Source organism: Drosophila arizonae, chromosome 2 (genome assembly GCF_054131065.1).
Source record: "Drosophila arizonae isolate 15081-1271.41 chromosome 2, UAZ_ARI_1.0, whole genome shotgun sequence".
Classification (NCBI taxonomy): domain Eukaryota; kingdom Metazoa; phylum Arthropoda; class Insecta; order Diptera; family Drosophilidae; genus Drosophila; species Drosophila arizonae.
Genome location: NC_142922.1, coordinates 9,497,923 through 9,522,141, shown reverse-complemented (window position 1 = coordinate 9,522,141; position 24,219 = coordinate 9,497,923). Strand labels below are relative to the sequence as shown.

Here is a 24,219-nt window from a genome sequence, read left to right as displayed (position 1 = left end):
CGCATAAATTCGTGCTCTGGATATTTGTGATATTTGTGAACAAATTATGACTTTTTCATGACGCGTAAATGTGATGTTCAAATTGAATTTGGATTTTTAGCATGTTCATTTCACATTTGGCGTTGTGATCCTCCAAAATTTATTGTTGTACCTTGTCACTAAAAAATAAATTAAAAATCTATTCTAAATTTAGAGTCAAATAAAACGAATAAGGAAAGATTTTCAAATGCAAAAGAAAAATAAGTAAAGAGGAACAAAAAGAGAAACTAAATAGAAACTAAAATGTTTTTCATTTTAGTGGACGATTGAATACACTAAATATTATTATATATTTAAAGAAAAAAAATTTTTCTTGTATTTTAAGTTCATTTTCTGAAAGTAAATTATGTTTAAAGCGGAAATTTTGTTACTTACTTGGAACTTTATTTTCAATATTCAATCAACTAAATCCAATTATATATTCAGACAAGAAAACAATGTTTCGATTGCCTGATTTTCATAATTGGACAGTCTAGAATCATAATTATTATAATATCAATATTTCTGGGAAAGCAAAACACATTTCCGAAAACCAACAAATTAATGTTTATTGTTTTCATATTTGCTCACATTTAATGGAATTGATCTACTTAGCGTGAACGACACAGCGAAGCCAGAGAACATTGTGCGGAAGGGAAAACAAAGCAACAACATGAAAGACAATTTTGTGTGTGTTTTTAGCTATTCGAGTAAACATTTGGCCTCTGGGCCAAAATGCGTGTGCCACTCATTGATGTTTTGCCCGAGCGGCTGGGCAGGTGGTCGGGGTAGTCGGGGTGGATGGGGAGGTCGGGGAGGTCGGGGCTGGGGACTCACAGACGGAGAAATTGGCGACTGGTGTAAATGCCCTTTTTGGGGTCACGCCATTTGCCGGAAAAGTTTAGCAAACTGTGCTGCGTTGACGTCTTGTCCATTATTAATGCGGCCCCATTAGGGCACTTTACGTAATGCTCCCCATCCGAGGTATAAGAACTTTTCGACTAATCATGCGGTTGTTCGTGCTATAAATAAACCAGTCGACACGAATAGTGCGCCACTTATTGGATTTATTTTGTTTTTTTACTCAATAATGAGGAAGTGCGTAACGGAGTTAATATCCACGTAAAATCCAAGACTAATTAAAAATCTGAGCAGAGTTTTAAAATGATTTCCCTCAGTTTTATGCTAATATTTTCTACTTGGCGTTTGCCTTTTTAATTGATTTTGCCTGGCCACTTCACGCAAAAGCTCTTGGTAATATTTTATATATATACTCTATGCCACAGAAGTGCAAACAGCGCTGAAAGTTATAAGAGTGAGTTATGCCGCTGAGATGCCTGGATCGGTGCAGCAGCGGGAGCAGCAGCGGTAGCCACGGTAACAGAAGCTCGACTGCACACAGCCGCGGGTTCTCTAGAGCAAATAGGCACCTGTTGCTGTTGCCTTTGAACTGCGCCTAGCTGCCTGTTGCACGTTTGCTGCATCCGGCTGGAGGAAGGCGAAGGAAGGAAGGCGAGTACCTGAGGCAAAAATTTGCATTAAAGGCAAACAACAAATCGTCGGAGCAAGAGTTGATTTCTTGCGCAGCGTTGAAAAAATATGCAAAACAGTTTTTCCACTGAAGTACACAATTTGATTTGCGTTAGGTTTTCCAAAAGGGAGTGCCAGACTGTGAGACATCCTCTTAGCAGAAAAGTTGAGGACACATCAACCGAAGGTTCGGCAACTTGTTGCCTTGATAGACAGTTGAACATGGATATCCATTAATATTATTAGCCAAAATTGACATAGGCTGAAAGTGTCAACGGTAAACGAACCCTTGTAGGTCATACCCTTCACTTCACCATGCTACAGGGCATTCGAAAATAATAAAAAATATGCAATTTAGCAGCTTAACTGCTAGGCAAATCAAATATAAATTAGATTGCTGCGCATGCAAAGCGAACTTTGATTAAAAAGTCAAATGAGTTGTTGAGCAAAGCTAAATAAATAAATGTTTAGCATTAGCTCTTTGCATAAATAGCGCTTTAGATTTTATTATAGTTTATTAAAAAATTAATTAAAATTGTTTTTAGCGGAAAATGCGGCTGCTCTGCCATGAGCTCCATATTCACTAAGACACTCCCTGGGGGCTTCTTTGAAACATATATTTCTTCTTGGGAAAACATTTTATTTTATATTTCAAGCTAGCTAAAACTTTATTAAAAAAAGAAGTAAAATCAAAGGAAATTTCTATGTAAACAAATATATAAACAAGTACTTATCAGCATTTATATTGATTAATATTTATGTACATTCATATACACATTTTTCTCGTAATTTAAATTGAAGCTCAATGAGTTGCAGAGACAGAGAGGACTGCTCCTAACAGCATAAAAATAGTCCTTTATTATTTTATGCAAACTTGTCAGAATTTTAGCAACTGGCCTCAAGTGAGTAAAGAATAAAGAAAAAACACAACTCAAGTGCTGCTGTAGCTGGTGAAGAAATTTAATTAAAAAGTTTTGTGTGTTTCAACAGTGGCAACAACTACACCGATCTATTAGAGTGCCTGTGTGTGTGTGTGAATGTGTGTTGGTGGGCTTACGTGTGCGCCTAAGTCAGCGAGTCGTCTTGGGCTGGCGAATAAAAGTTTGTTGCAGCATGAATAACTTGCGGGTAGCTGGCCTTCATTTACCCACCGTCGTTTTAGGCATGTGAATTTGGCTGTGCAATGCAAAGTCGAGCCCAAATCCGACGTTGCAATTTATAAAAGTTTTACGATGCGGCAGTTGCACAATGTTAGCTGAGCGGAATGCTCACGAAATGTGTAGCAGTGCGTATACGCAATGTTGGCCGAGCTGAAGAAGAAATGAAAGAAATATGACTGCCGACAGACGACAGTAGGCAGTCTATTGACAGAGACTCTAGCTACAGTGGGCACTCGAAATAACAACAGACGCAGTTACAGCGGCCTGAGGCAACCGAAATTCCAATTGTTGCGTAAATAAAGGAAAACCAAATTATACCGTTAGCTGAACAGCATCCGGTCTCTTGGCCACAGCCGGCAACAGAAACTTCAAGGACAACTGAACGAGTCCAATTGAGTTAGTTTATTTGCATTCAAGTGCCAATTAGCTGGGGTTTCATTCGGTCCCTGGCTGAGTGGAGCCGTGTTTTGTGCTCGTTACGCCAGCATCAAGTGAGCCGCATTCCGCTCTCCACTTGGCTAACTAACCGGCACGCAGCGAACTCGTCTTAACCAGAACAATTCGAAGCGTAAATTCAGTTCGCTCCAGCACAATTGAATCGCCACTTTAGCCCACATAAGAGGGGTGTTCCGGCTCTTGATTTTTCCCCATTTTTGGATCTGCTCACACGATTTCCGTTGCTCACAACGTAAACCGCAACAAGCTGCAGCTGCAAATGTATCTGTAGCTGCAACTGAACATATATCTGTATCTATATCTGATAGTTGCACGTTTGCCTGGCTAATTTGCTCGGCGGAAGTGGGTGGCAAAGTTCTCTAATTGAAACACCTGTGGAACACTGTGCAACACGCTAAAGGTTTCAGCTCTGAGAGCCTTCATTTGCGATTCTCACATGCATCACAGTCTTTCATTGGATGCTGAAACACTTTTAGCGGAGCATAAATGATGAACGAGAATACAAGCACTTTGCTACACGCCACTCCTGTAGTCTAGTGTACACACACACACACACACACACACAAACACAGGCGTGTTTGCTGTCACTCATTTGGCATTAGCACAAATTATGTCACGTCGCAAGTTAGTTGGAAAGTTTTTCAGAGGGCTTAACTTGAAGCGCACTTTTTGTGCTTTGGTATGCATTGCCTTAGCTCTTGCTTTCCACTCCACTACATTTCAGACCGGTCCGTCTTTCAGTGTAGAACCAGAGCCAGCAGCAAATGAGCAAAGAGGATATGACACTTTTAATCAAATGTGTTTGACATGCAGTGTCATGCAGAAGAAAGCCATAGTTGACCTCTAGATATTCTTGAGCATAACAAAGTTCCGAAACCAAATGAGCTGAACATATATAATCATCGTTTTTCATTTAAATTTTATCCACTTTAAATGAGATCAAGTTTTCTTTTATCCCCCACTAAGCTCTAGGTCGCATCAGTTTCATTTTTGACTTAGTCGTGCAAATGGCTAAAAGTTGTGACTATCAATATAGACACACTTTGGCTTGGACTGCTGCTTTTCCACATCCCCACATCCCCTCGCCCATGCTCTCGCTGGCTGGTGTGCAAACAGAAAAGCACTCATGGCGGCTACTGCGCGATATCCATGCAAGCGCCACCAGCGAATCGCCAATCAACATCAACATCAACATCATCGTCAAACGCGATGCCAATGGCAGAGCCGACCATAACCGCAGCCATCACAAATGCCATTAGAGCAGGCTGAGAGCCGCGCCACTAGAAAAGTGTTGCTGCTGCTGCAGTAGGTCCTCTCCTCCTTGACCGCCCCACCCCCCTCCACAGTCGCGTGGGCGCACGACTAACGCGTCGTAAATTGAGATTTCTATTTATTGTCAGCAACTTTGATGATGCGACGTCCATCCGCCACACTGTGCAACACAGCTCCAGCTCATATAACTACCAGCAGCTGGAGCTCCGAGAGAGAGAGAGAGAGACGTGACTAACTCAGCGCGGTCCGTCAAGTTAACAATGTCGTTCAAGCATTTTTAATGGACTTTTAAATTTGCTTTTATTGTTATCTGTTTGCTTGCTCTCTCGCATCTACACTGATGTATGCACACACACATATGCAAATGTATTACACTGAACAGTACATATGCACGCCTTGCTTGTGTTACTGTCCTAGTTGCCGCACTATTCTCCATTTATTCAAATGTTGACGCTATTTATAGTAATTCACTTGCACAGGGGTATATTAACTATATGATAGAGCTCTTAAATGCAAGTCTTACAGTTTCTGTGTAATATATGTCTGATGAGGTCCGATTTTTGATATATTATAGACTAACATATTATGATGAGGTATTATTTTCTAATAGAAAGCCGTTCACATGTTTATACTAGAACAAAGGCCATGTTATGACTTGAAGCTTGTCTCTTATAAATGATGTACAATAAATAAATACAAATATACATTATATTACCAGAGATCAATTATTATCTAACATTGTTATTCATAGCGAAAATGATGAGATATTCAAATTAGTTGTTTATCATATATTAGCTAGCTTAGACTTTAAAGCTTCTCCTATCATTTAAAAGAGTAATCAATACTTAAACAGTAACTAAACGGAACTAAACGGAATTACAAACGCTACCCACATGCCAAAAACCAAACCCATTTCCAGTTACATTCACACACGGAAAATGCCTAAAACTTTCCATTTGAAGGGTAATCACGCAGTCAGCACTGTGGCCAGCTGGATTTGGATTTTCTTTGTTTAGCATTCGGTTTGTTTTAGCAGCACTTTGGTGGCAAGTTTCGTGGGGCAAGTGCTGGACAAATAAAATTAACAATAGTTGCACTTAGCACATTCAGCTTGGATTTGATTGTGTTCGCGGTTCGTGTTGCTGAGCTTGCTCGAATGTTTTTATAATATTTGATCTAAAGCGATAAACTTTTACCCAAACACACAATCTCTTCTCACGAACTGCTGTGGGTGTGTGTGTGTGTGCCAAATGGGTTTTGTGCTATTCTTGGGAAGTGTCAATCACAAGCCAAATCCCTGGGGAATGCGCGCTGTCACTTGGCCGATAACAATAAATTGGTTCGCCTTTTGTGCGTTCGCCTGTGCGAATGTGTGTGTGTGTGTCTGTGTGTGTGTTTTTGTGCGGCAGAGTTTAGGGCCCTATTATGGAAATTAAATTGATATTTAAGTGACATGGATAAATTTCAGGCCCCACGACAATGTTGACGGCAAATTGTTTAGCCACAAAATTTCTATTGAAAATTTTATGAGCTCAAAGGCTGTTTTATGAGGCGACGAAAAAGTTTCATCTCAGCCTGACTTGCCACTTGGCGTACGGCACGGAACGGCACGGCATGGAACGGCACGGCACGGCCTAAACCTCAAGAAGTTGCATTGTTCTGGCCGCTCCCAAAAGTATGCTACGCAAACCTAATGAGGTGTGTGTGGTCAGCTAATGCCTGTGGTTTAGCCGAGCCAGAGCTGACTGCGTCTGGCATTTGACCTTTTGGCTTTTGGGGCTAGCCGCTTGGCTGATGCTCGGTGCTGGCCGAAAAGGGTTTTAATTAATATGTAAATGATTGTGAGCACGGCAAGGGGCGTGTGGCGTGTGGTGTGTGCTGCGTGCTGCTAAGCTAAGTTCACACTTGTTCAATTAAGACGCTTCATTCGGTAATGAACTAACTCAAAATAACACGGCGTATGCGTGTTGCCAACAAATTAAAATGAATTCGACATTTTTGTGAGCACATGGCAGTAGGCTAACGACCCCATCGACAGTTCAAGTTGTGCCAAAAATTTCGCACAATTCAATTATTTATTGAATATCTAACTTTGCTCTTAGCCAAAGAGTTGGCCGCCTTCTCCTATATGTACATATTTCATTTCTCGACTTTTTCACCAACAAACAATAAACAATAAACAGGCAGCAGTTGCTCAGGCACACATCTGTCTATTATACACATGTATGTGTATACCAACTGTGGGCAGTTGAGTTCCTTAATGCTAAAGGTGGTCAAGTTATGTTTTTTTGATTATGAATTTCGAATTTACGGTTGAGGATGGCAGCTCTCTGTGCTGGCTATGCTATTTGCAATTCGCATTGCAAGTACATTTCCGGTTTTCGGAAATGCATTTCCGTTTCCGCTGCCGGCGCCCTGACAAAGTTGTGCCGCAGCAACTTTGCAACTTTGCCGCACATAAATTTCCAGTTTGACTAAAATACCAAGCCGACACACATTCTCTCTCGCTCTCTCTCAGTCGCTCTCTCTCTCTTTCTCTCTCTATCTATCTATCTATCTCTGCCAGCTGCACTTAGTGGCTATTCAACCAATTCGGTTACACAATTTTGATGCAATTTATTGCATTGCACGCCTCAATTGGCTGCCCACTTGAAAATTGATTGGATTTGATTTGATTTGATTTTCATTAGCATATTCATGACTGATTGATTATAAAGTGCGCCACAGACCACAAAAAAAGACAAGAGACACATACAAACATTCAATGAACGTCAATTTGAAAAATTCAATTTTAATTTAAACTCGACAAAAAGCAAAAAAATTCAGCTTCAACTGAAGACAGCTCAGTCACACTTCGCTTGCCTGCAGCGGCTGTTGCCTTTGTTTGCCGCTGCACAGCCACGCCCTCCGCCCACTGTCATTAAGGCGAAGGAAGGCACAAGAAAATGAATGGACACACAGCACAGCCCTTTGATTGCGGCCTGTTTGCTATATCGCATTTCACACCGCGCACAGCAAAAAGTTCGCGCTCGACGGCTTTTCTCTTTTATATTTACTATATATATGTATATAAATACATATATTTTTTTAAGGTGCTTTTTTTCATCTTAAGTTTTTTGCTGCTGTTTGCCAGCACGTTGACAGGCAGCTGCCCGCGGTGCATTTGTTTTTACGTGTGCGTGGAAAATATTCAGTCAACGTTTTACCTGACATCGATATGCTTTTGCAGCTATTAACGACGGCTCCCAGCTGAAGCTGATAGAGTTCTCACAGAGGCGTTATGGAATAAAAATTGATTTAAAGTCGTGAAAGAGTTGAGAGTGTTAAGTAATGGCTTTCCCGTCAACTTTCACGGACAATAGCAGTTGCTAAGCAGCGGAAGCTGCTTATATTATTTAGCTGGTGCTTTTCCTTGACTTGCTCACCCATAAATTTGCAACGATGTAATTTATATCTTTAAAATGCAATAAATAATAAATAAATTGGACTATCAATTGAATCCTATATTAAAATATTTAAAATTTATTTCCTTAAAATATAATAAATTACTGAAATGATAAATAATATATATTCTACCTTTATTAGAGCTTTTAAATTAAGTCCATAAAATGTTTTATTAATATTTTTTTTTGCTTTTACTTTAAACAGATATACTTTTATATAGTTTATTTATGTGTGCTTATCAGTTTAGCATAATAATTTACATTTGACCATAGCATAAAATATATATCGTATTAGATAAGCCATCATATATTTTACACAAAAAAAAATATATTCATATTCACATGTGGAAAAAACCCATGAAATATTTCCACGATATTTCCATTATGTTCAGGCCATGTCAACTGCCTGACTGGTTAATCCACACACACACGTACACACACACCAAACTCCTGGGCAACCACAATGTGGTGCTGTGGTGCTGCGGGCTGCTGCCAGTGGCAGGTGCATTGGCTTGTTTGCGACTCATCTAAATCAGGCTGAAGCAGCAGCAGCAGCAGCAACAGGAGAGGCATCAACAGGCTGGGGATTTGCCGAGAACATAATAAATATTTATTAGGTGCGCGTTGTCGCTGCTGTTGCCTAAAATTAAATTTGTTTTCATTAGGGCAGACAAAATGTTTAGGGCGAACTGGCGAATGCACGCTCAAGCAATTCCGCCCACACTATAAGCTATTGTTGGCTGCTTAAGCATACGCGAAAATGTGCTCCAAATTAAAAAGGGTATACGTCGTCTCAACGTCTCGTGGGAGAAGGAAGCAGCTGAGAAAAGAGTCAGAACGCTTGACGTTACTGCCAAAACATTTCACGGGCTTAATTGTGCGCAAGCCAAGCAGATAACAAAAAATAAAATAAAATAAAATAAAGAAAAGACGAACAACATAAAAAGGGGGCAAAATAAAAGGAAAACCTAATGAAAAAGTTTTCCCTCGCTGAAGAACGAAACGAAAAATGAGAAAACTGGCTATGAAAAGCGCGTCGAACGCGAAAATCGTTAGAAAAGCAAAACAATAATAACAAAAAACAACAATTCAAGTAAATATGCGCCAAAGCGCAGGCAAAGTAACAACACAAACAAAAGCCCCAACAGCGATGGGGCCACAGAGGAGCACAGGGCAGGGCAGCAAACAAAATCACAATTAAGTGAAAATTCAAAAAAAAAAAAAAAAAAAAAAAAAATGGGTATAATTCAGTTTTGGCTAAACGAAGTTTAAATACACTTTTTAAACTCTATAAGACATGAATCAACTGTATCATGTTGCTGCACCCCCGCTCCCTTCTCTCCAACTCTCCTCCACTCTCCTTAGACTTTTAACAGCTCCAATTAAACTCAAAAATATCTAACTAGATCAACATTTGATACTTTTTGAGCATATCAAGCATAGGGTATAAAGCCTAGCCGGATGACAGCGAAAGAAAGAGCAGCAGGGATATGCAGTCAGTCACTTAACTCACGGTTAAAGAGTGTTGGCGTATGTTGGGGCTGAGACTGATAAGGGCGTGACAGTGAAGAGGGCAATGCGTGTGCGACACATAAAATATTTTAATTGCGAACCGTTGGCTGCCAGGGCAGACAATTTGGATAATGCTTGCAGCTATAATTAAAGCATCAACTAGCAACAAATTTCCAATATAAATGATATAAATTCAAATTTCAAGTCCAATCGGAAGTCGAAATATGGTCGCAGCTATTGGTGGAGTTTCTGCTTCAGCTCATTTCTATCTCGCTGTTTTTCACTCTCTCGGTCCCTCTCTCTATGGGATTTGGAGACTTAACTTAGGTATTGTAGCGCTGTCGGCATCGTTTCATGGCCTCGTTGAAGTCGCGGCACACGTTGAGATCAGTGTTCTCCTCGCTGCACTTCAGGAACTGGCGTATCTCGAAGGCGCAGGGACCCTCTTCGACCAGTTCGCTCTGGCGTTTCTGCTCAGCTGCCGGCTGCTCTGCCACTACCGTCGCCTTGCCGCCACCACTGAATGCACCTGTGATGCCAGCGCCTACAGCATGGCCCACGGCAGAGCCAACAGCGACACCGGCTGCCGTAGCTGCCATATCCTTCATCACGTCGCCTGTGGAGCGTCCAGAGCTGGGCGCTGCAGCTGGAGCTGGAGCCGGTGTCGGTTTTGTCTCTGCCTTGTTGGGCTGCACTGCTGGAAGATTTTTGTTTTTGGAACCGCTGGTGAATGGAGTAAAGCCACTGCGACTGCTGCTGGCGCTGCTGCTGCGGCTTCTGGCATATCCGCTCTTGGGCGGTGCATTGGAGCGTTGACGCGGCATCTCGAGATATGTGAACAAATCTGTGCAGGCGGCCAAAAATTTAAGCAAATATTTTTGTGCCGATATTGAAAGGAATTTTGAATAGGTATATTTTTTTTTTTATTTTTTTTGGGTTCGACCAAGTTTTGAACGTTTTACAAAATGAATTTAAAGCCAACGGCAGCTAAGCCACTTTAAAAATCACATACACATATACACATGAGTGTGTTTCTGTGTGAGTGTGCGCTTCCCCAAGGACTTGGCATTTGGCCTTTGTCAGCTTTTTAGCCAGCCAACTAATTTATATAGCTTTGGCAGGGTACCAGCTGGGGCCAAGGGCTCAAAGCGGTTAATTGCCAATGTGCACGACCCCTAGGCGCCACCTGGCGGTCGCTAGCAGCACCAGCTGCTCACACAAACATCCATAGTTTCTCTTTATTTAATGTTTTTAATTAGTTTTCATTTCGCTCGCGCTAATTATGACCACACATCGAGGCAATAATGAAATTGTCGGCATTGAGCCATGTGAAATTCAGTTAAAAATAAACTGACTGTGCTGAACGATTTCCCACTTGTCCCGCGCCAAATTTTATTAGATTACACAAACTATTTGTTAGCAATTCCTGCGAGTCCTTGCATTAGCAAACACAAATGAGTTTAGCTAGGAATGTACTGGACTTCCTTCCAGTTCGCCTGACTCTCTCTCGTTCGACATTTGCTCGTGTATAGCTCAGAGGCGCCTTCAAATTCATTCTTGGAAAACTTAGCCGCATGTGGAATTGCAGCGGAAATGCTTTAATTACCACAGCACATGCAAAAGTGCTTCGAATTTCGTTTGTGTCGTGTTCTTGACTTCGCGAGAAATGAAAATACACGAGCGAAATTAGCCAAGCTGTTAGCCAAAAATGTAAAGCATAATTCAAATAGAAGCGCCACTGATGTGACAGCTACACGCAGTCAGTGTGACATACGAGCCCAGGCAGCAAACGGAATATTTCATCAACTTACCGAGCGGGGACATGCGGCTCCAAATGCCGCTTGATTGATGCAGGGAGATGCCCGAACCAACAGAAGCTGACGCACACAGTAGATCATAGCCAGAGACAGGGCCCAGGCGCTCACACACGATATGGCCTACTTAATCAGCGGGTGGGCGATCACAATTTACACTCCCCGTGCTATGAATATTTCAGCAAATTATAAAGTGCTTTGGGTATTCTGCTCCGCTCTGCTGCTGTCTGCAGCTATCTGCCGAATTGCTATGACAGCGAGAACAACAACAGCAGCAGCCGCAGTTGGGCAGCGCCAAAATACCAAACTGGGTCTCAAATGCTAATTTCATTTTGTTTATTGTTTTGGCTACAACTTAATTTGCCCGTCTCTGGCGCTGAAATGTTTATAAATCAATCAACATCAATAACCGCAGCGAAACACTTTTCAGCCCCAAGATGGATAGACTTCAGCTAGATTCGATTCGCCGTCCTAAGTGCTCGAATGGACGCAATATGCAAAATAGAGCTCGTATAGAACGGTTGCTTATAGTCAACGTTTTTGTTTTTTCTTTCTTTCTGTTCTCCTTTTCTTTCGGGCCCACGCTGCGTATGATGAACACTTGGACTTTGCTGTTTTGCATAGACAATTGATGTGATAAAAAATTGCAAAGCACAACTGGCTATAAACATGCGCCTGACTCGAAAGTATATAATAAATAAGAGCATTAGCTATGGATATTGTTCTGTTTATTGGCTACAGCCCAGATATGGCCTTGATATATCATTTAATGGGCTCTTTGCTATCGTTTCCTTAACAGGATATTATCATTCAGTTTAAGTTTGATATTTTATACTTCAAGGTCTATATAAAAGTAAGTCCTTGGTAGATATTATCCCATTAATAGTTTAAGCTTTAGCAGGATATAAGCATTGAATTCAATATGACTATCTTACAGTCTATACAATACCAATTCTTTAATAGCCATTTAGTAAGTCTTAGCCCACTTTTATTTAAAGAGCGTTTCGCATGTCGCATTTGCTTTAATTTGCTTTCAGTTTTTATTTTTTTTTTTTTTTTTTTTTTTTGCATGCGCTGCACGTGGTGCATTAACATAACTTTTGACAGCCACTTGAACAGTTTGGGAATTTCAACAAGCTGTTGCTATGCACACGTGTATGTATATGTGTGTGCTTAAAAGTGGCAAAATTTCAATTAAAAATTTGCACTTTTGCACTTAGCTGGGTAAAGTGCGCACTTTAGATGCATATCACAGTTGGGCTAAACGAGTGCAGAAACTTTCGATGCAAATGCAGCCGCAGGCTGAACGACAGGGCGTATGATTAATTTTACTTTGTAAGCAGCGAAACAACAATAAGAAGGTTAAGCAAATAGTGTGCTTCCACATACTTATTTTCTTCTACAGAAAGAGGTCAGCGTGTGGATTATACAATTGTTGCATGCTTGTAATGTGGCTGCCGCATCAGTGTTGGGCCAATTGACCAATCTCTCAACACATCCGTGGCGCAACATAATGCATAATTCAATTCCTCAATTATTTTATATGCGCCATTTGTGCCAAGTTTGCGGTAGCCGCAAATGTAAATATGCTCAAAGCAAAGAGAAAGAAGGAGTGATGAAGGCGAAAAAAGAAGAGAGAGAGAGAGAGAGAAAGAGAGAGACGGAGAGAGAGAGAATGAGAAACACAATTAAATTTACATTGCGGCCAGAATGTAGCCGACTGCATTTACAACCGTTTGCTGGCAAAACTATGGCCGAGAAGAAGAAGAATGGGCCGCGTTTGAAATGCGGTAAATTACAGTTAACGATTTTGTAGCACTGCAATTTGCCGTTATCTTTAGATTTCTATCTATGGCTTTTGTAAATGCGGCGTCGGCGTTAGCGTCGGTTTGTTTTGCATGCCACTCCGGCACCTATGTGCAACGTGCCGTGCCACCTGCCACCTGCCATTCGCCTCTCGCCTCTCGCCACTCACCACTTGCCACACGCGGGCCAAAGCGAACGGTGGTCAAAGCCAACGCCATTGTGGTCAGTTACAGGGCTTCAATTGTGTGCATGTGTGTATGTATATGTGCGTGTGTGTGTGCGTGTGTGTGTGTGCGTGTGTGTGTACTGCCCCATAAAGGTGTTGAAATAACTACTGCACAACTACTTCTTTATGGCTTCACAAACGGGTATTGGTGTCCTGTGATGTAGTGTGTAACGCATGATGAAAAGGAATAGTGGAGGGTTAGATCCTATGAATTGTATGTGACTATATGTATAGTGCATGATGATAGACTCTGCTGCATGATGAAAGCCATGGCTGGTTTATATCACATGTTCTCAGATCCAAGCCTGCTCCATAGCAAACACAGGATGGAAACCTGCTTCATTCATCATAATCACATGATCATATAATCTACGTGATGTAAGTGGTCTATACCATAAAATAAAATATAAAATACAATACAAAATACTTAAGAAGATTATACCATAAAATAAAAGATATAATAGAATCATTTTCTATAAGATGAAAACAGAAGGCTATTTCTAGATACTATAGGAATGAGTGTACCTCAAATTTATCAATACAAATAAGATAATAATATGTGAGCTGAGTCTGCTAGAAGATGAAGCTTTGGCAATGGAGCAAAGTATTTATAGCATTGTTATAACAGAACCTCAATATTAGCTAGAAATAATAATTGACATTTAATAACTTTGCATTCATCTCATATTCAAGCCGAGTGATGTCAATTTGGAATATATTAAGTAAGCCCATTCTAGACTCGTGCTAGCACTGTTGCGCCTTAATTACAAATGCTGCTAATACAACTTAATCTGTTGATAAGACGCTGTAAGCGTATAATGTATTCGTTCTGTCGGCCATTCAGTCAGCGGCTGCCGTTGCCCTGTGCTTCAATTGTTATGGCCTTTTATGGCGATTGTGTTGTGGGCGCAATGCAAATTGGCGGCACATAATTATGTCGCTGGCACGAGTACAACACAAGAATAATAGAATAGAAAACGAGTGGGATTACGATAACATGGGAGTAGCATGGGAGTTGGCTGGCAAACTTTTTGCCTTTGCCAACTGGAATTTGATTTGCTTTGACCAGAACTTTGTCCTGTCGAGCTCTGCTGTGGCATGTCGTTCTGTCCCTGAGTTCCCTGGGTCCTGTCTAAAAAAAACTTTTACCTGTCTAATTAGCAAACTGACGCTCGAGCGAGTAATTTTCATCGAGAGAGCGAACACACTTTATCATGCCCATAAAAAAGAATTGGAAAAACTTTTAATTTGCTAACACCATGACAGCCCGGATGCACTGCAATAAAAACGAGAGACCCAACGACAAGCCTCAAATAGTACTTTAATGAAATGCATTTGAAATCCCAACAGCTTTTTTTGTCAATTAAAATATAGTTTTTATGATATGAGAAAAGTGTGTGCTAAAAAAGACAAATATATGACTGATTTAATTATTAATAATTTAGTTAAGGATTATGAACGATTCATAAGTTAAACCGCAAACTGCAATTCCCATAAAATCGAATAAATAAATCATGGGAATTGTACAGCTAAGTTTTTCACTGATTTTAAACTGATTTTTTTTCCGTGGCAAGTGAAAATGTGGGAAAGTCCTGGGCAAATGCTGGCAAGTGGTGATTTCATTTGCCAAACTGCGCTTTCAACGACTGACAGGTGAAACTTCCTTGGCGCAGTTAATGCAATACTCCACCGCCATCAGCTACCTTGACTAATGATCGCGTGCCAATGCAATGGCTAAATACCATTTGGTACGCCGCTCGCCGCTCGCCCCTCGAGTTTGCTGAAGCGGCAAAGTAACTGTCACCGAACCGTGCGGCAAACAAATGAAATTCGGTGGGCGGAGCGGGTGGTCCATAAAAAATGGCCGCGGCCCAAGTGAGTTGCTTCAGGCCGAGTCATTTTTTAAGCTTAAGGCTGGCCATTAGAGCAGCATCTTAATTATATTTACATTTTTTGCATATATTGTGCGCCTTTGACTACTGTTGCTGCTGCTGCTGTAGCTGTTGCTACTGTAAGCTGCAAATTAATGACTGCATTTTCAAGTGAGGCGCCAACAGGATGAATGCAGGCAGTCAGGCACTGGCAGACGCCGCAGCCGCTTTGTTCACTTTCTCATTTTGTGCAAACTTTGTAATGTGCAGATTAAAATTTTTGCGCAGACTTTGCTATTTTGCTGCTGCTGTTTCTTTCCACAGTTTGTACAGCGGCCTGCGCGCCCTGTTCGTGTTCCGCTGCTTTATAAAGTGTGCGTAAAAGTTTTGTGGCGTCTGTTTTGGAGCAAGTTTCGAATGAGAATAAATCATGTACACTCTTGACTTGCCTATGCTGGGGCTGGGTGGCATGCTCAATGGACCCGAGTGAAGCAGCTCCCAAGTTTCCATGCGGATTACCCGCTGAACCGGTGCAAATTTATGGCTCACCTCTATAAATCCATGCTACCTGACACTTGAGCGTAAATTAGCGCCACTTTGCAGCTCTGAGCCCTGGCATTTTATCTATTATTTTATTATATTTTGATATATGGGAGGTGCGTGATGCAACAGTTTGCAAGCCACTGGCGTGTTTATTCAATTAATTTACATAAATATAATCAATTCCGCATGCCCTAAGCCCTTAACCTATCAATTATCTGCTGCACTTGCCCTGCTGCCAGCCAATTACTAAATAGCTATATAAATATTAACAATCCGTTTATTCAGGCGCCAACGCTTGAGGCCAAATGCCGAACAGAATTTGTTTTGCGACACCTAATTAAATGAACAAATTCCGCGTTAAATATTCTTTTTCAAATCTAGTGCACATAATTGTAATTTAATTACATGCTATGCGGTTTTAGTTTGCCTATTAAACAGCAAAACTGACGTAAATATACGCGTGCCACAGGACGTATACGTGATGTGCAAACAAAATGAATCAAATATGTTTTGAGAGGCATGTGTATATAGAACGCGATGTATAAAAAAATATATATATTATTGTAAATAATATAGGTATATAAATTTGTATATTATCGAGAAAATATAATGTAATAATAAATGTCTAAAGTACTTTATTCATTTCAATTGATATGATAACTCAAATAACAAGCTCAACTCATATGAAATTCTGATAAGAAGTGTTAAGCAAAAGTGTATTAAAAAATAAATATTATTTATTTAAAAGTTATTTAGCTGCTGATCTCTGACTTGCCCTGCGTATACTTGATGTGCAGAAATAATATTTTCATTTATTTCAAATATTTATAATAAAGCAAATGTAAGGCAATATTTATTACTGAATATTGCCATTGATCGCCATCTATCATATTCTGCAAGCTAAACGACATTCAACCTTCAGTAAGCAAATGGAGATACTTGGCCTGCACATCAGGACACATGCCACAAAGGTTTGTCTTCTTGAAATCGTTTCCCATTAAATCAAACATATATGTATGTATGTATGTATGTATATTTGTATACCTCGAAACCTTTAACTAATTGCCACCTTTTGCCAAGCACCCAACGCCATGCCCATCATAACAGAGCTGACACATAAATAATGCGTGTCGAGGCTTGCAATTATTTGTTGTCTCTCTATGTATGTGTTTGTAAGTGTGTGAGTTTGTGTGGGTCTGTGTGTGCTCAGCTCTCACTACCTGCAAAATCAATTTGAGTTATTGTATTTAGTCTTCTGCAACGCTCAAGGCAAAGCGCAAAGTAAAATAAATATTTTAAAGCTAAACACACACACTCTCGCGCACACATACACACCCACAACAAGCAGCAGTGAGGCTGCGGGCAGCATTCACGCAGTTTTGTCGATGATTGATATGCCATGGTTGGCTGTGTGCGGAACAGGGGCTGCTGACGTTGTCAAACTTTGGCCATGCCTGCACACACACACACACATACTCAAACCAGCCCCCGCTCGTTTTGCATACACACACACACATAGTCAAACACAAACGTCGAGTGTCAAAGTTTTTTTTTGCGCCCGCTTAGCGCATTTGATGAATTGTTAAAAGAAAATCGCGCGTATGTGTAAACATTTTGGTCTATCACACACACACAATGCCAGAGCGGGGAGCCTCGTGGAGGCAGCTGCTGCTGATGACGCCTGCCGCTGCCGGTTAGGCAAACAGGTACGGCAAACAGCATCAGCGTGAAATGAAGCCAACGAAGCGGAAATTCTCTTGTTAACGGGAATTACAATCCATTTAATGTTTTGATATTTTAAGCGTTTACGATAAGAACTCATCTCACATTTATGTCAAGCGCTAAATATTGTCGTTTTACTCTTTAATAAAAACGTAGGTGTCTCTCAAAAAATTCAATTAGATGCGACTGCCAAGGCTATATTACGTTATGACTGTTATAAACATATTCCATATACGGACTGGCATGACCCAAACACAACAATAAAGCTATGCTAACCCTCGTCTAAGTTAGTGTATGTTAGGTTAGTATGTGGGGCCAACTAGAGCCTTATGCTGCCAGCATTTTTGTAAGCTCTTCACTTTTAATCTGTCTTCAGCCAACTGATGAGGGGATCGCCACACACACAGGGAGAGAGGAAGATGGAGAGAGATGGAGAGAGAGGGACACACACACTTTTATACACGCACACATATGGCTGCTGTCAGACTGTTAGGCCGGCTCCTGGCGCCTAATCCCAGCTATGGAAGCCACATTTCGAACGTGCCACACACAGACTCACACACGCACAATTACAAACACAGATACTCAGTTAAGTATATGCTTACTGGCTGCCACACCCACCAGCACACACATACGCACACACACGCACACTCGTCACATCAAATCATCAATCACATGCTTTGGTGATTCATTGATAAGCTTTCTTCTCTCATGCCCGCTGTCTTTGTGCATGTGTGTGTGCGTGTGTGTAGGCGTGGCAATCATGTTAATAAAGCCGACCATTAGCCAGCACCTCGACGTGCTCAGTGCTCAGCACTCGGCACAGCTTTAAGACAGCTGCCATTTAGGCAGATTTTTAAATTAAAATAAAGCAAGAATATAAGAAGAAAATTAAAGTAAATTTATTTTACGCTAAATAAATACGCTGAGCTATACAGCATTTTGTTTATTTAAAAAATTTTTAAAAATCAATTTAAACATTTTTTATGCTTTGTTATTCGTTTCTTTCTTTCGCGTTATTTTTGATGTGGTTATCCGGGCAGCAGGCACCGAGGCCCGTGTAAACAAATGAAAGTTTTCTGCGGCTGCCAACAGCAGATGCGATTATTTAGCTCCCTCTCGCTCTCTCTCTCTCTTTCTCTCTCTCTCTCTCTCTGTCTCTCTCTCTATACGGGTGAGCAAGTGCGCGGAAAATGTGCAAAAGGCTTACATAAAAACTTTGCTATGGAGAGGTATACCCCGTAAACTAAGCAAGTTATGGTAAGTAACTGAAATAACAGGCTTAGAGAAAGTCTTGATCAGTGCACACAGCTAAAATCGACAATATTTCTAGATGCCTCAGTATCAATTTACAGGGTATTTTTAAAGGGATCACTTCTAGTCGAACTGACTTGATTTTGCTCTTGTTATTGCCGCCATCAAAAGCATGCGCCATTAAAGTCAGAAGTGTAATTGTTTTTAAATCGCTTTGATAACGCCTAAAAAGTGTCGCACACAAGCAAAAATTTCTCAAATTTATTTCGAGTGCGTATTAAAATCAATCGAATACGTCGAGTGCTTTATTGAAATTGACCCAAAAAAACAACTATGGTTAGTCGCTTGCATATATGTGTGTAGGTGTGTGTGTGTGCAAATGTGCAAAAGGCATTAGATGTAAGCTGTCTACTTGTTAACGTAATGCCACAAAGGCATCAAAATGTGCGCAAATATGCTTATTTAATGGCCAAAAGACACTTGGCCATACTTGGCGCTCTTGGCAGACGATTGAGAGAGCAATGGAATGCCGCTGGCAAATACTTTAAGGCAGCGCATAAATGTTTATGCGTTTGTTTTGACTTCGCTTTCAGTTTAACTAAAATGAGCTCATCGAAAATCAAAACAAACATCCATTCAGAAATCAAAGAGTGTGATAATATTTTGTTACCTAGCCGGTTCAATGTGCACTCTAAGCTGATAACAATTTTTATAATGATAATTTCAATGCTTAAGATTATGAAACTGATGTCATGATTCATAATCCACAATGCATATAGATTAATTGAGTCAGTGAGTTATAATAGAACTGAGCAATAAACTGAAAAAAAAAAAAAAAATGAAACAAAAAAAAATAATAATAATAAAAGCCATAAAGAATGATAATAATTAGAACTGAAATGCATCGATTAAATTGGTTCTTTTTATATGTTAAGTTAATTCTAATTTATTTGCATTTTTTTTTTTTTTTTTTTTTTTTTTTTTTTTTTTTTTTTTTTTTTTTTTGATTGGAATGAAGATATTAAAAATGTAATTTGTTTGACCTTGAGCTTGATAATATCCAATTAGTTTTCCAGTTTAAACAGCTGTAAGAAGCGCTAGCTATAAAACTTGTTAAAGATTGCTATTAACGAGATATATAATCTGAATTGTAATTTGATTTTTTTCGGCTTGTTCAGCTTCTTATCATACTTCAGCTGCAGTAGAAGCTATTTGCTAGCTCTTCGCATTTGCATATCTGCAAAGATATCTGTAAAAGGCCACACTTTCCATTCGGGCAGCACATATTGATATTTAAACTGCCCTAAGCTGTATTTTAATAAGCAGTCAGTCACAGGACATACACTCTGTGTAGACAGCGCTGCAGAACGTGCCACAAGCAGAATAATGTAAGATTTCATAAACAAAAAAAATCACTAAAATGAAAGAGAAAGCAAAGGGCAATGGCGAAGCGTGTGTCTCCCTCACTCTCTCTCACTCCTACTGCGGCTACTGCCTACCTTTGTTGTGAAAGTTATTTTGTTATTGCTATAAGGGTTTGTTCTTATTGTTGTTATTGCGGTTGTCGCTGTTGTGCACCGTAAAGGGCAGCAGCTAAAGAAGCAGAAGAAGATGAAGAACAAGAACAGCAACAAAAACTACACCAACAGACAATATAAACAAAAGCCGCGCGTCACGTCACATCATTTCCTGCAGTTATTTTATGTCTTGCTTTTGATTTTCCCTGTTTTTTTCTCAGTGGCTGGTTCTTGGCGCTGGTTCAGGATCTTGATCTGGTTCAAATCATTGTTGTCTCTTACACATTTTGATAGCAATTAGATGTTAGCTTTGAATGCCATTGTTGTTTTCTTTTTTATCTTCTCTGTTGTACCGCAATAATGCACACATAAACAACAACAGCAATAATGATAATAATAATAAGCATTCGCCCTGTGGTACTTTCATTTAACGATTCAGGTGCGCAGCCATATGTAAACATGGCTAGTGGCATTTGTACTAAAAGTAATAATTAACAAATGCTGAGAGCCATGTGGCATGGACTTTATATGCATATTAATTAAAAATGAATATTTATTTTTTCTGCTATGAAATCCTTTTAATTTTTGCTGATTAAATTTTGTAAACAGCGTTCTTTTAATCTCCATTTGCTAGAGTTTAGAGAGAGCAAACTTTTCCGATTTGGCGCCCCCTATTTAACGAAGTTTTCCTTTGCCTAACCCTTTGCTGGCATCTTAGCAGTCACATTCAAAAATCAATTAGAAGCGGAAAATCTCTTTAATTCGGCCCTTGACTGGCTTTCTGCGAGCTAATAAAGAGTCGAAAAGCGCTTGAGGCCAAATAGCCGGGCGCTAATTGGACATCGAGTGGATTACTTGGCGTAGCTCATTTACCCATTCTGAAGCACCCAATTGGCAAGTCTCGACCTCTGCTGAGTAGTTGTCGACCAGCAGTGCACGCGCATCTATTATCATCTGCTTCAGTTTCCTCCGAGCACAACAACAATGCATTCAAGAGTCTTGGCATGCGAATGAGAACATAAACATGAACTTGTGCCAGCTTTGCAATTTTGCTGAATAAGTGCGGCTGGGCTGCTTGGGCTGCTTGTGGGCTTCATTACGCTTGATTTCTTTTGAACCTGCATACAGACATAGTCACAGCACACTTGCAGTAACATTAAAAGAGCGCTTAGTTTATGCTTCGTTAGCCAGCTTGGATGGCTGACACGGCTTCGTTCTGGCGTCAAAATGCCTTACCCCAGAGCCGGCCATAAAAGTCATATGAATGCTGAGGCGCGTCATCAGTGAACAATGGAGCCCAGGAGCTGCTGCCAAGGGGACGGCGCACCGAAGGGCGGACAAAGGAAGGTCCGGCTCTACAGCTGAAGCTGAAGCTGTAAAGTACATTTGACAGAAGGCGGGCAGACGACGGGCAGGCGGCTGACAGGCAAACAGGCGGGCTGCTGGGCTGCCGGCGACAGGATGCGGTCACAGGATGCGACTAGCTTGTCTACTGCGGTCTGCAGTCGACTGACCATCGACCGTCTGCATGACCGACACCTTTGTAAACAGCTACAGGACACGCACACACACACACACACACACATAGACAGGCACATACACATCAAATGAATGGAGAACCTGTGTAAACAAACCCGAATCGCATAATGAACTGGCTTGAGCTGGCTTGAAGCAAGCTTAACTCGCAAAACCTGTTGAGGAGCCACTGACTGCTAAGCGAGCAACACTTTTTACACGTTCACTTGGTTTATGCCATTTGCGAGCACTTGAAGCGTCACAGGCCATCCGTGTGCCACATGCTGGAAGCCATTTAAATGTTATCGTTCGCTGCCTGGTTGTTCCACAGTACGACATACCCCGTGCAAACAGCGGCCTCGGTCATCTGAGTCCTCTCTGCAGAGAGCTCTGGTTGCTGTAACCGCAACCGCCGGGCAACGGCAGCACTTGCTTTGGTTTGAATAATTGACCAAAAAAACGATGTCTGACCACAACAAAGCTGCAGCCAAAAGAACAACAAACCAACAACAATTAGAGAGGTACAAGCGGAAATATCACTGCTCATTGCTACCCGGTGAATGTGAGGAGGAGACTAGAGATTTGTATTCATAAACTAATAAGCTTATCTATGTTATATATCATCTCATCATATCATCTATCGTCCAAATATATTTCCCCAATTACATTCATTCGGCACCCAGCAACCTACCCAACTTGCTGGCCATTTACAGGGTATTATTATACAAATTTTTGAAGCACAACCGCAAGGGCTAAAACGCTCTGCAGACAGCGCCAGCTTCGATTTAAATTCAATACTGCTTTTCTTCTCCTTTTTTTTTCATTTTCACTATTTTCGTGTTCGCTGAAAGCCCGAAATTTGTTTGCATAAATCATTGGCCCAGGATTGATTATGACAAAAGAAAAGCCCGACAATCGATTGCAAATCCCCAGCACGTAACTCATTTATTTATGTATTTTTTGGCTTCGTTCGCTCTGATATGCCACAAAGGTACAACAATCCAGTCAAACACAAACACCCAAAATACAAATGACAGCACATTAGCCGCAGCGGATGTTGGCCTTTTCATGCCTGACTGCCCACTTGGCGGCCCATGGAAAAAAGAATAAAAAATATATTTGTGCACTTTTATGCACACACATACATATATGTATATGTATGTATGCATATCCATAGGATAGGGTAGCCGAAATGTAGCCCCAGAGAGCTGACCAGCAATCCGCATACAAATGTCAATAAATTCATATGAACTTATCTCTTCCAGACAGCTTAATGCGCATTTTTATCGCCTAATCTAAAGTCAAAATTTCTACACAGTTGAGTTTTTCACAAATCAAATAATTCATAGCCAAAAATGCCGCACTTACCCCAATTCCCGCAAGTGGCTTTCAGCTCGAGTTACTTTCACTCTCCAAAGGGGCTGCAAAAAGGGCGATAAAGAAACATGATTAAATTTAAATTCATATGGAGTCTATTTGTGGTTGGAATTTAAAACTTTGCATTTTTATTTTATAATATCTTATTCAGTTTAGTCATGAAAATAAACTTGATTTATTGAATGCTTATGAGTAAGCTGGAAAGTTTTAACATTTTTATTATTTTATACCCTTAAAATTCCGTTAGTCTGTGTTTCAAGATTTCAGCATTTGCTTGATCCACAAAATGTAAGCCCCATGCAACTTTGAGATAAATGTAAGTCCCTTAAGCTACATTTTCTTCTATCCCTTAACCCCATATTCCACTTTATTCAAACTCAATAAATAGTATTATGATTGAAAATTTTCCCTATGAGTTAACTAAAGTATTTCAGAACGAGTATCAAACAGTTTGCGCCAAGGTCAAAACAACAATATGGTTGATTTTTATCTGATGGTTTGTTATTGTTGTTGTTGTTGTTCTTGTTCTTGTTGGTTAACTATAGGCTGGGCCACTTGGTGGGCGTGGTTGGCCACTTGGCTGCGATGGGAACGACCCAAATAAAGTCACATATGTTGACTGCTGACAGCATTTGATGAACCTAATAAACTCTGAGCGAAGTGCCACTCAGCTCAGCTCGACTGAGCTCAGCCACCAGCTACTAGTTACCATCTACCAGCCCTGCCGAAACTGTTGTATAAAATTGAAGTGCCAAACAGATATTCGTGGCCTACAGCCGTTGCTGTTACTGTTGCTGTTGGCATTGCCGCTGTCGTTGTCGTTGCTGTTGCTATTGCTGTTGCTGCTGCCATTGACGTTGGCAGCAATTCAAAAATATCTTTTATTGAATCTCGGTAACCCCAAGTCGAGTGCGAGGAAGTAACTCGTCAGACCAAGGCCAGAACTAGGGGCGGAGCGAGCCATAAAAAAGATTAGCACAGGCCTCAGAGCAACGGGTCAAAGTATATGTGTGTGGGCGTATACCCACACATACACACACACACATATATATAATTGAAGTGTGCTCGGAGTGACAGCAGTCGATGACATTGAGTCCCATCCAATACATTTTTTATACACCCACACACTCACTCACGACCTGACACACATCCATCGATAACTGGACATTAGCAGAGAAATGTC

The 24,219-nt window shown here is 40.7% G+C and overlaps 2 protein-coding genes across 2 annotated transcripts in view; both read right to left on the bottom strand.

Moving 5' to 3' along the window:
- The window catches only part of 5-HT7 (5-hydroxytryptamine receptor 7), a 62,956-nt gene that overhangs the window by 16,557 nt on the left and 22,180 nt on the right, over positions 1-24,219 (bottom strand). Inside the window, exon 2 of the mRNA XM_089461950.1 lies at positions 23,028-23,080. The gene's annotated coding sequence lies outside the window, so the exon portion shown is untranslated. The remainder of the gene's footprint in view (positions 1-23,027; positions 23,081-24,219) is intronic.
- On the bottom strand, positions 9,463-10,453 carry LOC108608931 (uncharacterized). Its single transcript, XM_089461971.1, has one exon. It carries the CDS (start codon positions 10,213-10,215, stop codon positions 9,715-9,717), a length of 501 nt encoding a protein of 166 aa, XP_089318097.1. The 5' UTR covers positions 10,216-10,453; the 3' UTR covers positions 9,463-9,714.

What these genes read in the sequence shown, in the direction of transcription:
- LOC108608931 (XM_089461971.1), bottom strand. Translation starts at nt 10,215, where the DNA reads ATGCCGCGTCAACGCTCCAATGCACCGCCCAAGAGCGGATATGCCAGA.